The 15,811-nt window shown below is 43.2% G+C and overlaps 1 protein-coding gene across 2 annotated transcripts in view; it reads right to left on the bottom strand.

Annotated features, from left to right (window-relative positions):
* The window catches only part of PIGB (phosphatidylinositol glycan anchor biosynthesis class B), a 157,094-nt gene that overhangs the window by 117,292 nt on the left and 23,991 nt on the right, over positions 1 to 15,811 (bottom strand). For both annotated transcript variants that reach the window (XM_086958335.1, XM_086958334.1), the window contains exons 3-4: positions 6,208 to 6,326; positions 5,461 to 5,565 (exon numbers count right to left, since the gene is read on the bottom strand). In XM_086958335.1, coding sequence (XP_086814461.1) covers positions 5,461 to 5,565; positions 6,208 to 6,326 — 224 coding nt within the window. The remainder of the gene's footprint in view (positions 1 to 5,460; positions 5,566 to 6,207; positions 6,327 to 15,811) is intronic.

The following is a 15,811-nucleotide window of genomic DNA, read 5'->3' as shown; positions in this document are numbered from 1 at the left end:
GCATGGATTGAGGATCTTATCTGAGCGGATGAAGAATGGGGAAAGAGTGGTGTCACACCAGAGAATCTGCGATAAGGACCAGGTTAACACTTGGGCAATTAAAAATACTACACCGGGCATTATATACTAGAACTAGGCTCCTCCCTATGGGGAAGCAGACAATGACAAATGCCTGCAGATATGTGGGCAAGCTGGTACACGGTAACACACCCTGTTGGAATGCCCCAGGTTGCAACCATTCGGGACATGGGTGGCCCAGTGTATCTCAACAGCCACAAAAGAAAACCTGGCACTTTACTCCACCCCACCCCACACCGGACACACTGAGAATATGGGGGAACAGACACTACTTAAATACACTCTGTTGTTCTGTAATGTGGCTCTCATGGTCTCCAGGAGGAACATCGCCCGGCTATGGAAGCGTTGGGAGGTCCCAGGCTTGCCACTTTGTACAGCTGGAAAGGACCGGTGAGCGCACCATGAACAAAGCCCATGGGTGCTCTTGGAAATTTGACAGAATGTGGGACCTTTGGAGAGACTTTTAGGACCCCAGTGGGGTGTGGCAGGTCCAGGGGCACAGCTGCAGTGGATCCCATCTCAGGGACCAGTTAAGAGGAAGCTTCTTAGGGTGCTCTAAAGCCTATCTTGTATGTTAATACTGAACAGCACTTGTACGCTGGAATCGTGTTGAAATGGATAAGGCTGATGTAATTATTTATGCTGTAAACAAATCAGTTAAAAAGTTTTTAAAAAAAGTCAATGGCTTTAGTTATGGTGATATCTGAAAATTGTCTTATATGTACCTTCGCCATCGTCCATAAGAACATCATCAAAATCACGACCAGCTCCGACGATAACCTTGCAACCGCCGAACACTTCCACTTCCAGATCCACACCGACCCTAGGACCACACTGAGAGGCACTCTCCTCTACAGGCCTCCAGGAACCCGTAAACAATTCAGCGAAGACATCACTGACTTCATCAGTCCACATGCCCTCGCCTCCGAGAACTACATTCTACTAGGAGACCTCAACTTCCACCTGGAAAAGAAAAACGACAGCAACACCACCACCCTTCTCGACAACCTGACCAATCTCGGCCTCAAACAACTTGTTGACACCCCCACCCATGTAGCCGGACATACGCTCGACCCAATCTTCACCTCCAGCAAACACATCTCCTTCGATCACACCACAGCTCTCCATTGGACAGACCACTGTTGTGTTCACTTCAGCTACAAAACCGACCTCGACCCACAACCCCCCCACAACCTATCCCCCGGAGAAAATGGAACAAAATCACCACCGACCAACTCCTCACATCGCTCAACCAGAACACACCCGCCCTCTCATCAGACCCAAACCAAGCTGCCATCAATTTCAAACTATGGATCACTCACAGCGCTGACGAATTAGCACCCTTGAAAAACCATCACACCAAACAAGACAACAAAAAAGCCCCCTGGTTCAACAACGAGCTTAAGAAATTCAAGAAGCTTTGCCGTACTCTCGAGAAAACATGGAGAAAAAACCCAACCACCGACAACATGACCACCTTCAAGGCAGCCATCCGCAAACACCACCAGCTGATTCGATCCACCAAGAAATCGGCTTTCAAGAATCGACTCGACAACAACGCACATAATAGCAAGGAACTATTCAACATCGTCAAAGAATTCACCAACCCCACCGCAGCCTCAAACGACATCACTCCCTCCCAAGACCTCTGCGATTCGTTATCCTCCTTCTTCTACAACAAAATTGCAGACATTCACAACAGCTTCGAAAACAACTCCAACGAATAATCCTCTCCACCCCCCAGAACCTAAACCGCCCTCTAACAACCTCAGCGCCTGGAACCCAATCACCACTGAAAACACAACCCGCCTAATGAATTCCATCCACTGTGGCTCGCCAACCGACCCATGTCCCCACCACATCTACAACAAAGCAGACTCGATCGTCGCACCCCATCTCCGTGATGTCATCAACTGCTCCTTCAACTCTGCCACCTTCCCAGAAAGTTGGAAACATGCCGAAGTCAGCGCCCTCCTGAAGAAACCCACAGCAGACCCCTCTGAATTTAAAAACTACCGCCCCATATCCCTCCTCCCATTCCCGGCCAAAGTAATTGAGAAAGCCGTCAATAGCCAACTCGCCGCCTTCCTAGAATCCAACAACTCCCTCGATCCCTCACAATCCGGCTTTCGAGCCAAACACAGCACCGAAACCGCCCTCATCGCAGTAACAGACGGCATCTGAACATTACTGGACAACGGAGAAACAGTCAGGGGTGTGGAATTTATTAAAATATGTACTTGTCCATGGGGCAGGTTGCTTCATAAATCTTCTTGTCCTGTAACAAAATCCACTTGTCCCTTTGGTGCCATGTAGTGCTGCCACAAATTATGGCAGCAATCTCATTATATAAGAGCTCGTATATAGCCTCTCTTATTATACCAGGGCCTATACCATAGTAGTGTTTGATAACTAGTAATCATTTTATGTTGCCACGTTTCCGCAGATCTACATATTGGGACTGAAGATGGTGGTAAGCAGTAATTCCAGGGTTGAAATACCCTTTTGAGTCTGTGCAAACCTACTAATTTGCATGTTTTTAAGGGTTTTCAACAAATCTTCTCTAATCTTTCCCATACTGAGAAATGTTAGAAATTTACTCCTGAGAGTGGCAGACATAAACCTTCTTTCAGAGTTGGGAAAAAAATAGTTGGAGGGAAAATACATTTTCAAACATCCAGGTTTTCACATGAGTAAATTTACACATGCATATTTGCTCATGCTAAAATGCAGTTCACAAATATTTTGTAGAAGTACAACTTCTTGTCCTACTAATGTAAAAGCCATATAACAAAGGTGCACTTTTGAGACTTTCTTTAAGAATTGGGCCCCTAATTTGGTCTGGCGTTAACCATGAACTTTTGTGTTTATTAAAATTCTCTCTCTCTCTGAATCGGCTGTCTTCACTTTGAGTGACAGCATTCTGCTCTTTCACAAGGAGCATATCTGTACACAAAGTAATTTTGTTCAGTACCAATAACTAATGTGGCAGTGTGTGCTTTTTTGAGACCAAAAATTATTTTTGCGTTTGCCAATGTTTGTTATAATGACGAGGGCCCGGCAGCTCTCACATCAATAAGGTTTTACAAAAGCCATGCCAAAACAAGTCATGCATTGCCAAAACTATAAAGCTGACCACCAATGTCAGACCTACTGGCTTTGCCAAGGCTTGTGTATTTTGGTTTCCTTTAATCCCATAAACCGGTTACACAAATTTTCCAAAATGAATATTTTTGGGAAATACTAGCATGCATCAACACACTTTCCTAATGATGCTGCAAAGAAATGGTACCTGAAATTTTACATTAGTTAAGCAAAATGTTTTTTTCCATACTTTCGTTTTTTAGGAACATTTTATATTGAAAGCAAAGAAACATTAATCTTGCTTTCAAGCTTCTGCAAATATCTGCATCTAATCAGAGAGCATTCTGTGAGCATCATGCATAGCCTCGTTGCTAAACTTTGAAACCGTGTGTACACATTTTCATACTGGAACCACTGTCAGTAGTGCAGTCAGAACACACATTTACTTTGAGTGCTCACCCTAATAATAAATACTTTCAATTAATGAACCATAAATACAAGTTTGAACAGCATTAACACATGCACACAAATATTAACTTAACTACAGGCAGTACCCTTCCCTGATCATTAATGTGGTACTGCAAACTGGCAGCCAAAGGGTTTGTGCTGCAGGGGGTTGGGCCTACATGTCCCAAGGACAAAAAACGTATTAAACTTGTTGCCCTTGACCCCAAACAATATGTCCTGGGCGTCGGGCTGTAGGAATTCCACATCCCTGAACAGTGGCCCTCATTCTACTCGACCACTCTGCCGCCTTCGACACTGTCTGTCACAGCACCCTCATACAACGCCTCAGCAACATCGGCATAAAAGGTAAAGCCCTGGACTGGATCATCTCGTTCCTCGCCAGAAGAACCCAGAGAGTCCGCCTCCCCCCATTCAAATCAGAGGCCACCAAAGTCATCTGCGGAGTACCACAAGGATCATCACTCAGTCCCACGCTGTTCAACATTTACATGAGTCCACTCGCTTCCATCGCTCGCCAACACAACCTCAACATCATCATCATCTCCTACGCTGACGACACCCAGCTGATCCTTTCCCTCACCAAAGACCCCAACACCGCCAAAACCAATCTTCACGAAGGCATGAAAGAAGTAGCCATATGGATGAAAAACAGCCGCCTAAAACTGAACTCAGACAAAACGGAAGTGCTCATCCTGGGATCATTCCCCTCTGCCTGGGACGACTCATGGTGGCCCTCGAATCTGGGCTCCACACCCATTCCCACAGACCACGCACGCAACCTAGGCTTCATCCTAGACTCCTCCCTCTCGATGACCAGACAAGTCAACGCCGTCTCATCCTCCTGCTTCAACGTACTTCGTATGCTCAAAAAAATCTTCCATTGGATCCCCACTGAGACAAGAAAGACTGTCACCCACGCACTGGTTACAAGTCCACTAGACTATGGAAACACCCTCTACGCCGGAATTACAGTCAAATTACAGAAAAAAACTCCAACGCATCCAAAACGCATCGGCGAGACTCATTTTGGACATTCCTCGCCAAGATCACATTACCGGCCACCTGAGAGACCTCCACTGGCTTCCCGTCAACAAGAGAATTACATTCCGCCTCCTCACCCACGCTCACAAGGCCCTCTACAAAATAGGACCAGAATGCCTCAACACTCGACTATCCTTCTACACACCCACCCGCCAACTAAGATCCTCCAATCAAGGCCTCGCCGCAGTCCCACGTATCCAAAGATCCACCATGGGAGGTAGATCCTTCTCCTACCTGGCGGCCAATACCTGGAACTCACTCCCCACTCACCTCCGCCTTACACAGAACCACGTCTCCTTCAGAAAAGAACTTAAAACCTGGCTATTCGATGAATAATGAACCCCCTCCCCAAGCGCCTTGAGACCCTCTGGGTGAGTAGTGCGCTTTACAAATTCCTGAATTTGAACTTGAACTACAGATGGAGCAGCTGCATTGCTTCCCACCCTCCAATGTTTGGCATTGTTTGGGATGCGCCTTGGCATCCTGCTGTGTTGTACAGGAACAAATAAACACATTTAAATATATTTTTTTTCAAAGTGCATATTTGAATACACAATATAAGTGGTTACAGTGCATGGAGAAAAAATCCAGGTGAGCAGGGGCGTAATGGAAGGGTGTAGAAAAGCATTGGGTACAACTTTAGGGAGTGCTAGGAAACATGGAGTAATTAATTAGAAACTGAAAGTTGAACTTCTTTGCTTAGGCAACATTATATGTACTTTTCCAAGCATGTTTTTCCCCAAGAAGTATGGTAAATGGCCTCCAAACCGGGCTCGGTGAAACACTTACCACCCACTTTGCCACTTCTGCATTTTCCAGTTGCTTCAGTAGGGAGTACATCTTTACATCTGCTACAGCTGAAAGAGTAGCTTGTACTAGTCGCGGAATCCAAATCTGCACAAGAAAAACAGACAGGTCGTGTTCCATACTGTAGTACAAACTTACAACTAACAAGGAGTTTGTTTCAATTAGGGTGGGAACAACTGTACTCTTTAACGTGCACTAATGAGCCGGAAAGCATGTCAAATGCCACCTTTTTCAAAAACGTGCTCTAAAAATATTTTTGGGGTAATTAATTATGCCTGGCCTCGCAAATATTAAATTAATTGTAAAACAATAAACTTAAGCCATTAAGAAAGCTCACTTCACAAGTGACATTGGAGTTTTACTACTTGATATGTGATGGAGGTATGCTCTAACAAGGTTATAACATGCTTAGCTCTAATGTAGCTGTAAAGCTTTTAAGGGTCACCGCGTGCGATGAGTTGATTAAATGTACACAGTAACACTAATTAGTAGATTATGATTAGCTACTTTTTACTTATTCTCAAGCACTGAGAGGGTCTAAGTAACCAGTAGCCATGGGTTTTACATCTACTGATGTTAACTTGCCTGTAAAGCTTTAAATGAAAAAAAACACAAAGTGCACCTAAAACATACAGTGATTTACTTTCCTACCAATAAAATACAAGTTTCAGAGGCTCATGAATGACAGTAATACTGGCGTACGCCTATCTCGTGCATCAACCCACTCACCAGCAGCTGGACGTTATCCTTGTTCAGGAGCTGTAGAGCTTTGTAGATGCTTGCAAAGAACAATGGGTAAGAGTAGCCTCGCAATCCTTCAATCCATTCCCAGGTTAAGTAACCATAATTAAGATTGTTAAGGAGAGACAGCTCAAAGAATGAAACATGCTTAAAAAGTTAAATTTTACACCCAATATACCCGTTTCGAGTCCACGCTCCATTTAGGCCCATTTTCTGCAGTACCTATTAAAAACGCTCAGTCACCTCTATGCTAATACAAATGCAGTGTTTTCCCTTGATAGGCAGAACATATTTTCACCTTTAAGTTTTCACACTGGAGAAGAATACTGAAAATTAAAATATTGCATCTTTCCTAGTCCTTCAATAAATATTTGCAACACATTATTCAAACAAATATAGCAAGGGCCTATAAAAAATAAATTAAGGACGGATAAAACCCTGGCCTGGTTTGAAAAAAAGTATAAATGTTCAAAGCGAAAAACAAATTGTGATTCTTTCAGACTTTGATCGTTACTATAAACCGGTTACATACTATATGTATACTGTAAAGCCTAACCCATGTATCTAGCTTCTCTCTATCACAAGTCAGATAAACATCAGATGTAAAGCTATGAAATATATCTGCAATCCTGGACCTAAAAAAAATGAAGCACATCAAGAGCGCTCTCTCTCTTTTCGGTCTTCTAAATTGTACAACACAAGTTCCAAAATAAGAAATTAAGGTCTGGATTGTCCCCAGTGTCAGGAAAGAGTCGCTTTCACTTCCTGGCCACTTCTCAAAGCCAAAAGCTTTTCAGCAGAATTACACTTCAAAACTCTTCCTGCTATTGTATAGAGTGAAGAAAAATATCCATCACCCAATCTCTTGGATTTTAATTTGGATCTCATAATATTGTCCTAATACAACGGAAACCAGTACGCAATTTAGGAATCCAAATTGATAATAAACTCAAACGGAAGCCCACATCAGCAAAACAGTAGGAACCGGTCATGGACTCCTCAGAACTTTAAAGAAAGTAGTCCCTTTATTCCCTCAACCTTATAGAAAACTGGTGATACAACCTTCAATCCTAATTAGATTAGACAACTGCAACTCCCTGTCAATAGGTAGTCCTGATTGCCTCCTCAAACTGCTCCAGAGGATCCAGGTGTTGGCAGCTAAACTAGTGCTAAATAAGGGAGAAGGGACTCAGCCTTAGAAACACTAAACAAACTACACTGGGTGCCAGTAAAGGAAAGGTGCATGTTAAGGCACTATGCATCACACATAGGGCAGTAAATGGCACAGGACCTATAGCCCTCAGCAAATGACAAAATTATATAAACACTCTAGAACTTTAAGGTCCTTCCAGGATGCCCTCCTGTCTACCCTCCCCCTTAAGAAAACAAGAGTGGGAGGCAGAACCTTTCAGGTACAATGTGCATGTCTCTGGAATAAACGTCCTCTTGTCTTTACAACCAACACAAACCTGCTGAGCTTCAGGAAGGACCTAAAAACGTGTCTCTACCCCTGGAAATAGATAAATGGATAAAAAGATAACTCATTCCCAATAAATGCTTGACTTCTCTTCTCTTCGATAATTTACCAGCGCGAAGATGCCCGTTGGGTGATCGCCGCAAGTTACAAATTCTAAATAATTGTAAAAATGGGCATAACCATGAATTAAAACGTTGCTTATGTTTTGACTTCTGATTAGTGTGTAATCCGAAATTAAAGTAGGACTACTGCCTTCATCATATGACTGCTCTTACATGTCAACCCAATAGAAAAATAAACATTTCAAAATAAATGCAAATTGGTGAATGGAATATTAAAATATAGTCATCATCATTCCATCAAACATGCAACAATATACCCAAAAAAGCAAAGGAAGTTTCTGCAGAGAGGATGTTTAGAGCCTTTATCACAAGATAAAACTGGACAAAGACATGTTGGCACACTAACAAATCTAAAGAAAATAGAAAACGGTTTTCCAAAGGACATTAGAAACTAAAAGGTGAGAGAAAGGGCCTTGAGAACCAACACAACAACGTTGGATGTTAAATAATACTGAATTTGAAAAGGTAAAATTACACATAATCGGAGACAAACAAATTACACTAGAAGCAACAAAGATAATTTATATAATAATTTGAACTCTTAGTGAAACAAGCATGTCTAAACCAGTAATAATTTGGAGCGTATTTCCTAAAGACCACTGTGCGTCTAATTCTTTTAAAGTGACAATGCTCTTTTTGATTTTTTTTGTGGCCCAGCCTGCAAGTATCAAGTCGTAGGCAAGCAGAAAGTGCAAGATAACCACCTCAGGTCGTATTCACAGATACAATTTAGAGCAGGATCATAAAATCATTCAGAAGTGGAATAAAGAACACTGGCTAACTCTTACCACCGTAGTACTATTATAAATAACAGGAGATTTGTATGGACGCATTTCGCTCTTAAGCTCTTGCATCTTGATATACAACACTGTTGGTCACTGTGAGTGATATTTGAAGGTGTATTATCAACGAGTGCATATGACAATTTCATCAGGGCCTCTTCCAGTAAGGCAGCGTGCTCAGTCACACTTAACAGCCCAAAATATAAAAGAATGTCCCAATGGTGGCCCTTAAATTCACTTACCTCCTGTAACGACCGGATTTTCGGACCAGATGGAATCAGCTCCTAGGAGCCCCTCTAACCCAGTCGGAATGTAATCACCTCCCTCCTTAGAACCTATTTACAATGGGTATAGATATATGTATATACATTTCGTACCTAAGGATGGGGCAAATAGCAATAAACATGCATAGGTTTTCTACAATATCCTATTCATACCAATCAGTCTCGCGGCCACTTAGGCCCAGACTAATCTACCCTGGGGCAGGTCTGATTATGTACCCTTACACACTGATCACCATCAGTGCTCACTCGACACGCAATCCGGCGTGCCTACACACGGGCCTGCAGTCCCAGTGCTCTCATTCATTCATCCGGTCCACAATCCGGCGGACCTACACACTGTGTCCCCCCCGGTGCTCTCATTCATTTATTCATACGATCCACAATCCGGCGGATCTAAACACCGTATCCCCCCAGGGCTCTCATTCATTCATCCGGTCCACAATCCGGCGGACCTACACACCGTGTCCCCCCGGTGCTCTCATTAACGCCGCGTACCAACGACGATCACTTTCCTATGAACACCTATGGAAGAAATCTCTCATTGTCTACTCAGGATAAAACTACAATAATAGAATTTAGTACGGCTCTCCAAATTGAAATATGTACCTTCTGCTCTTGGCATCAAACGTTCCCTCTCTCCCTCATTGCTCAGTCACTTCTTACCTGATCGGGATTCGCATCCGTTCATGCAAACAATGTCTGACTAGAAGACCAGGTTACCCTGATTGAACAAGAATACAAGGCACATGTCGGTTCACTAAGAACTAGGGTATTTTTATTACAATAATTATAAACACAATACTACACGATAGCATATATATTCTGCAAAGAAAAGTAAAAGGTTAGAATGTGCACTCTATAAGGGAAAGGGCGGAGGTCACCTGATTAATGTGAAGTCGGGGTTCGGCAGTCATCTAGGTTCCCTTCTCGTCTGTGTCTTGGCTCGTCTCGGAATCACACCTTAGCAGTCACGAGTACACGTCTGCACCGCTACTCGATCTCCTCTGCTTCCCTCCAAGTCACTGGAACCTCTCTCGTTATTAGCTGCTGTCTCTCTCTCTCTCTCTGTCTCTGATCTCTCTGCGCTACTTCTCCTTCTCCTTCAGTCTTTCTCAGAGAGTCTCAGTTTCATGATCTTTCTCGGACTTCAAAAATGGCGACTGTCTGCCTGGAAATAATTAATGGCATAGATGCTAACGGCTAGTAGCCGCCTACAGACTGACTCATTGCCTAACACTTTCGCTAATATCGAAGCCTGTCCCTTCATGGAAAGTTACGGCCAGTAACCTGCCGCCCACCAAATTCTTGTACCTCCCCGTACCAAGGACACGTTCCCAGCCGGCCGGCCTGAAGTTGTGTCTTCGGAGTGGAGAAAAATACAGTCTTTCGATAAGGGCCAGCCTGAGCCGGTTCTCTCCAAGCGAACAACACCTCGAAACTAAAACATTACACTTGACCTAGAAAGCCTCTCAAGCTGCCGGGCAGAAGGCAAAAATGGAGTCTGTCCCGTTTGAGGCCTACAAGGCCCGAAATAAGCATAACTCCATAGAAGGTATACTAACACTCTTGCAAAAGGACGGATCATTACTAATACTAATAAATCTATCCCCTAACTTAAATTTATAAGCCCTGATCTAAAGAAAAGGGTACGAAAATGCACTACTGTGCCTCATGGATAAGTCCTGTTTATAGTCCTAATCCCTGTACTAAAAGGGTAATAGGCTGGAGTCATCTTCCATCAATCTCCCTCCAAAGAGGGCCGAAAAAGTCGGTCATTACACTTCACCCTTGACTCCAGTCTATTAACCATGTTCTATATGGAACTAACATCAGTGGAAGAATAATAAGAAACAAAACTAACCAATCTATTTCTCTTGCCAAATCTACAATATTGGAGTAGAGAAGGAATGCACTGAACAAAGCAGCAAATGGCTACTAAAATACAGATAGAAATCATAATACCCCCTAAAATCTGTCGTAGAGAATGTAAGTCAGGTAACCAATTGAAGAGCAAGTCAAACCAGCCCTGATCAATATGTTTTCTAACTTCTGCAGTCAAGTCGTGAAGTTTGTCAATATGGGCTTGGATCGATTTAGAGTGGTCGGACAGGTTAAAGCAGCAAAGACCTTCAAAGTCAGAACAATCATGTCCATGTTTTAACAGAAGGTAGTCAATTGCTGCGCGGTTTTGCAGAATTGCTCTGCGTTCACCCTGGGCATCTAATAACATGTCAGATAAAATGGTAGAGGTTTGGTTAATTGATTTGACCATTGAACAGGCCATTTTTCCAATGGATTTGGCGTTGTAAACTGCCAACGCCGGGACACCAACAATGGAAATAGCTAAACTCAGATATTCAGATTTAGAATAAAGATGAAGGGAAGAATCACAGTCCTCATGTAACATCATAGAATTACGGACCACACGGGAATGGGAATTGGGATGTGAAGAAAAGATTAATAAACTCAGTCTGGTGATGGCACATGGACCGCCGGAAATATTTGCAGGAATATAGGGCCAGGAGGAATTCCCGCAGGAAAATAACCAATCACACGGTAACAACATTGTACGATAATGGCTAGGAGCAACTAATATACGTTTGTAAGTCATATTATTTTTAACAGAAATACATGAATTCGGGAGTCTTCGTAAACATAACAAACGTTGATGAGCTGAAAAAGAAGTGGCAGCAAGTAACTTCAGTTTGACACATTCAGTAATTGCTTTGGGATCACAGGTCAAAATAAAAGCATAAATCACCCTGCGTGATATTGTAGGTAGTAATTTGGGAATGAATCGGGGGAATGGAGTCTGAAAGGACAGTACACAAAGGGCAAAATTCATGGGCCGCGAAATCGCCCAGAATAATATTGGGTCGGGCACTCGAAATATTGAAAATGTGCGCAACGTTTCAGTGGAGGCAGGGACGGCAACCAAGCAGGTCGCTAAGATGTCAGTCACAGAACGCATAGGGGTGAGGCAGAAGTGCGGAGAGTTAGTAACCCGTTTATTAAGGGTGATCCAAAAGTTTGATGAGGAATCCCACGGAGCGAAGGAACGCGGAACTCGGGTTCTCCAATCAACCGAAGTCTGTGGGTTCTCTCCTCTCCCGGCGTAGCAGACCAAAAGGAGTCCAACGCCGGCACATCCTGCAGCAGCAGTCCAGAGAATGATCTGAAAGAAAATCAAATACAGGCATTATTCATTCACGTAAATAACATTTGTCAGCCGGGACAGCTTCCCAGCTATCTTTCCCTGGTCTCATTACCAAAATGGTATTATCATGACCGGTCGCAATGACTTCAGCCTGTTCAGGGGGATGTTTAGGTGATTGCACCCATATTTTCGCTCCCTGGTTATCGGAAGACCCGAAGCCTTTTTGGCCTCGTACTGTTAGCAAAGTCGGGGCAACGCCTTTCTTAATCTCACCACTGAAAACAGGCATAATTAGCAACTGAGCAACACGGTCAGATTTTTGAATCGATAGATCAATCTCACTGCTATTCAGCAGGAGAACCTTAATCTCTCCCTGATAATCACTGTCAATCACTCCTCCGAGTACTTGAACACCTTTTAAAGCAAGGCCCGATCTAGGGGCAATCAGTCCAAAACTTCCAGCTGGTATACAGACACCAACGCCTGTTTCAACAATTATTCGGTCTCTGCTCTTAAGGACAGCATCATTCATAGCATGCAGGTCCAAGCCTGCGGAACCTGGGGTTGCTCTGCATGGAGCCAAAGCTCCGGGGGTAATTTCCCAATACATAACAGTATTACCAATGGTGTTGGGCTTTGCATCAACATTTGGAGGAAACAAACGCATTAAAGGAGATTCAGCATGCAACAAGGGACGATTATTCATAATTAGCAATGCCTGGAGTAGAAAGTCCCTCCAGTTCCTATAGTGTACATCAGTTAACTTTCGTATTTGTTCCTTTAGCAAACCATTCATTCTCTCAATAAGGCCCGAAGCCTGCAGATAATATGGAATGTGAAACACCCATTCAATGTTATTCTCCACACAGAATTCCTGCACCAATCTTCCACGGAAATGGGATGCATTATCAGATTGAATTTGAAATGGAACACCGTAATATAATATGAGTAATTCCAATGTTTTAATGGTATTGATTTGGGTAGCTTGTTTGCAAGGGAAAGCAACCAAAAGGCCACTATAGGTATCAACAGCGGTACAAATATACTGACAATTTTTGCTCATAGGGAGCGGGCCAATATAATCAATTTGCCAAATTTGAGCGGGCAATTTTCCTCGATGTAAATAGCCTTTAACAATATGAGGCACTTTTCTCTTTCTAGAATGTTGACAGATAGGACAATGCAGAATGATATCTTTAATGTAATTTAAAGGAATATGAATTCCACGATCGGCAGCCCACCTGCTAGTGGCTCTCTCTCCAAAATGTCCTTCTTTCTGGTGGGCCCATTTCGCCAATCCCGCCAAATCAGAATCTTGCATGTCCACCACTGCCTCAGCAATTTTAGACTTTTCATCTGCAATGTTATGAAAGAATTTGTCATGGGAATCTATCGGGGTATGAGCATCCACATGAAAGATTGTCACAGTACTCTGTGGGAGCATTTCCCAAATTTCTTGCCATAGTTCTTTTCCCCACAATTCTTTTGAATGCAATTCCCAATTATGAGAATGCCAAGTTGGTAACCATACCGCCAGTCCATTAGCAGTGCACCAGGAATCAGTGAAAACATGACATGTGCCTGGTAGTTCCTGTTTCAAAACTTGGTAAACTGCATACAATTCAGCATATTGACTACTCTTTCCGTCATCAGTTGTACTCAGTAATTTCTGCGTGATCAGGTTATAGGACACTGCTTTCCAATGCCGTTTCTCACCAATGAACCTCGCTGAACCATCCGTAAACCACACATGTTTTCTGTCCTCCGCGGACAAATCATCAAATGGCTTACCCCACTTGACAGGAGATTCCCGCACTACAGGTGCAGAGCAATCACTTCCAGTATCGTTCGATGGCGCCTGCGCCACTCGCTCATGTAACACTGCCACACCTTTCGGACCCACACGTGCCCTGTCCTGAATGTACCATTTCCATTTAATCACGCTCGCCTCTTGAGCATGTCCAATTCGATGTGATTTCGGCAAACTCAAAACCCACTGCATGATAGGAATTTCAGGTCTCAAAATTACAGCATGACCTAAAGTCAATTGCTCGGTATCCACCAGAGCCCAATAACATGCAAGCAACTGTTTCTCAAAAGGTGTATAACGCTCACCAGCCTCAGGCAACTTTTTAGTCCAAAAACCTAATGGCACTTTTTGTCTGCCCTGCTTTTGCCATAAACTCCAATTGGCATACAGACCATCCACAGACGCATTCAAATCCACATCACCCTCGCCCACAGGCCACAGATCCAAGGCGTACTGAATCGCTTCTTTCGCCAAATTAAAAGCATTTTGTTGTGGTTCACCCCATTCAAACACATTCTTTTTACGAGTGACTCGATATAAGGGAGCCAAAATCTGACTCAAATGGGGAATATGTTGACGCCAAAAACTAAACAAGCCAATGAAACTCTGAGCTTCCTTCCTATTCCTCGGAACTGCAAAATCTAAAATTTTTCGTTTTACTTGTGGAATCACTTCTCTGTGACCTTCATGCCAATTGATGCCTAAAAATTTAACATTTTGGGATGGACCTTGTAACTTATCAGGATTAATTTCCCAACCTTTTGCACGTAAGCAGTCAAGGATCTGATCTAAATGGGTCTGGACCTGATCTTGTGTCACACCTTGAATCAAAATGTCATCAATATAATGACACACCTGAATTTGCGTATGTACAGTCACTTCGGACAAATGTTCCGCCACCAGCCGGTGACAGATCGTAGGACTATGTACATAACCTTGAGGAAGACTTCTAAACGTCATTTGACGTCCATTCCAGGTAAAACTGAATTTTTCCTGACACTCGGGGGCAATCGGAATCGAAAAGAAAGCATTAGCAATATCAATGGACGCATACCATGTACCTGGATGCTTTTGAATTCTTTGAATTAAAGTAACAAGGTCTGGTACTGCAACAGTCAAACGAGGTGTGTGTTTGTTCAGCTCTCGATAATCAACAGTCATGCGCCAAGAATTAATCACTCTTGCGCACAGGCCAAACGGGATTATTCCAAGCAGAAGTAACCGGAGTTATAACTCCTGCGTCAACCAAATCCTGAATCGTGGCACTAATTTCTTCATGACCACCTGGAATACGATATTGTTTCTGAGAAACCACTTTCGTAGCTTGGGGAATTTTAATGGGGGGCATCCGTAAACGGCCAACCCGTACGGGTCTGGACGAAATGTAATGCTTGGTTCCAAATTGATAACAACCATCATCCAAATGCAAAGTCATTCCTTTCAAAATATCAATTCCAATTATATACTCCAAAAGCGGTACAACTAACACAGAATATTCTTTACGGGGAATCCTACCAATTTTCATCTCAAGTGTAGTTTGCACTGCGGGGGTCTCTTTTCCACCTAAACGAGTAATCGTGAAAAATTGTCCTTTAAATTTCTTTGATTTACCATGAATTAAAGTGGCCTCCGCTCCTGTATCTACCAATGCTCGGGCCCTTTGGATATTACGATGTTTCCAAAAAATTTCACTATCTACATAGGGTCTGTTGTCTCTGTGAGCCCACCTGCGTACTGGAGCTTGACCTATTTCCTAGTCATTTTTACTGCGTTCAGTCAACCAAGACAAATCAGGATAAATGCTCTCAGGTTTCTTGGGTATCAGAATGTCCTGTTCATATCCATCTCCATTACGAAATGGATTTTTGTCATTTTCATAGTACTGTGAATTACGATCAGAAAGCCTGTGACGATCCTCCCTTCTCCTCAACTCAGGGGAATAATCCCTTTCATCTCTATA

The sequence above is a fragment of the Lissotriton vulgaris genome, chromosome 2_1 (genome assembly GCF_964263255.1).
Source record: "Lissotriton vulgaris chromosome 2_1, aLisVul1.2, whole genome shotgun sequence".
NCBI lineage: Eukaryota > Metazoa > Chordata > Amphibia > Caudata > Salamandridae > Lissotriton > Lissotriton vulgaris.
The sequence above is the reverse complement of the archived record's forward strand: the minus strand, read 5'-3'. Positions and strand labels throughout refer to the sequence as shown.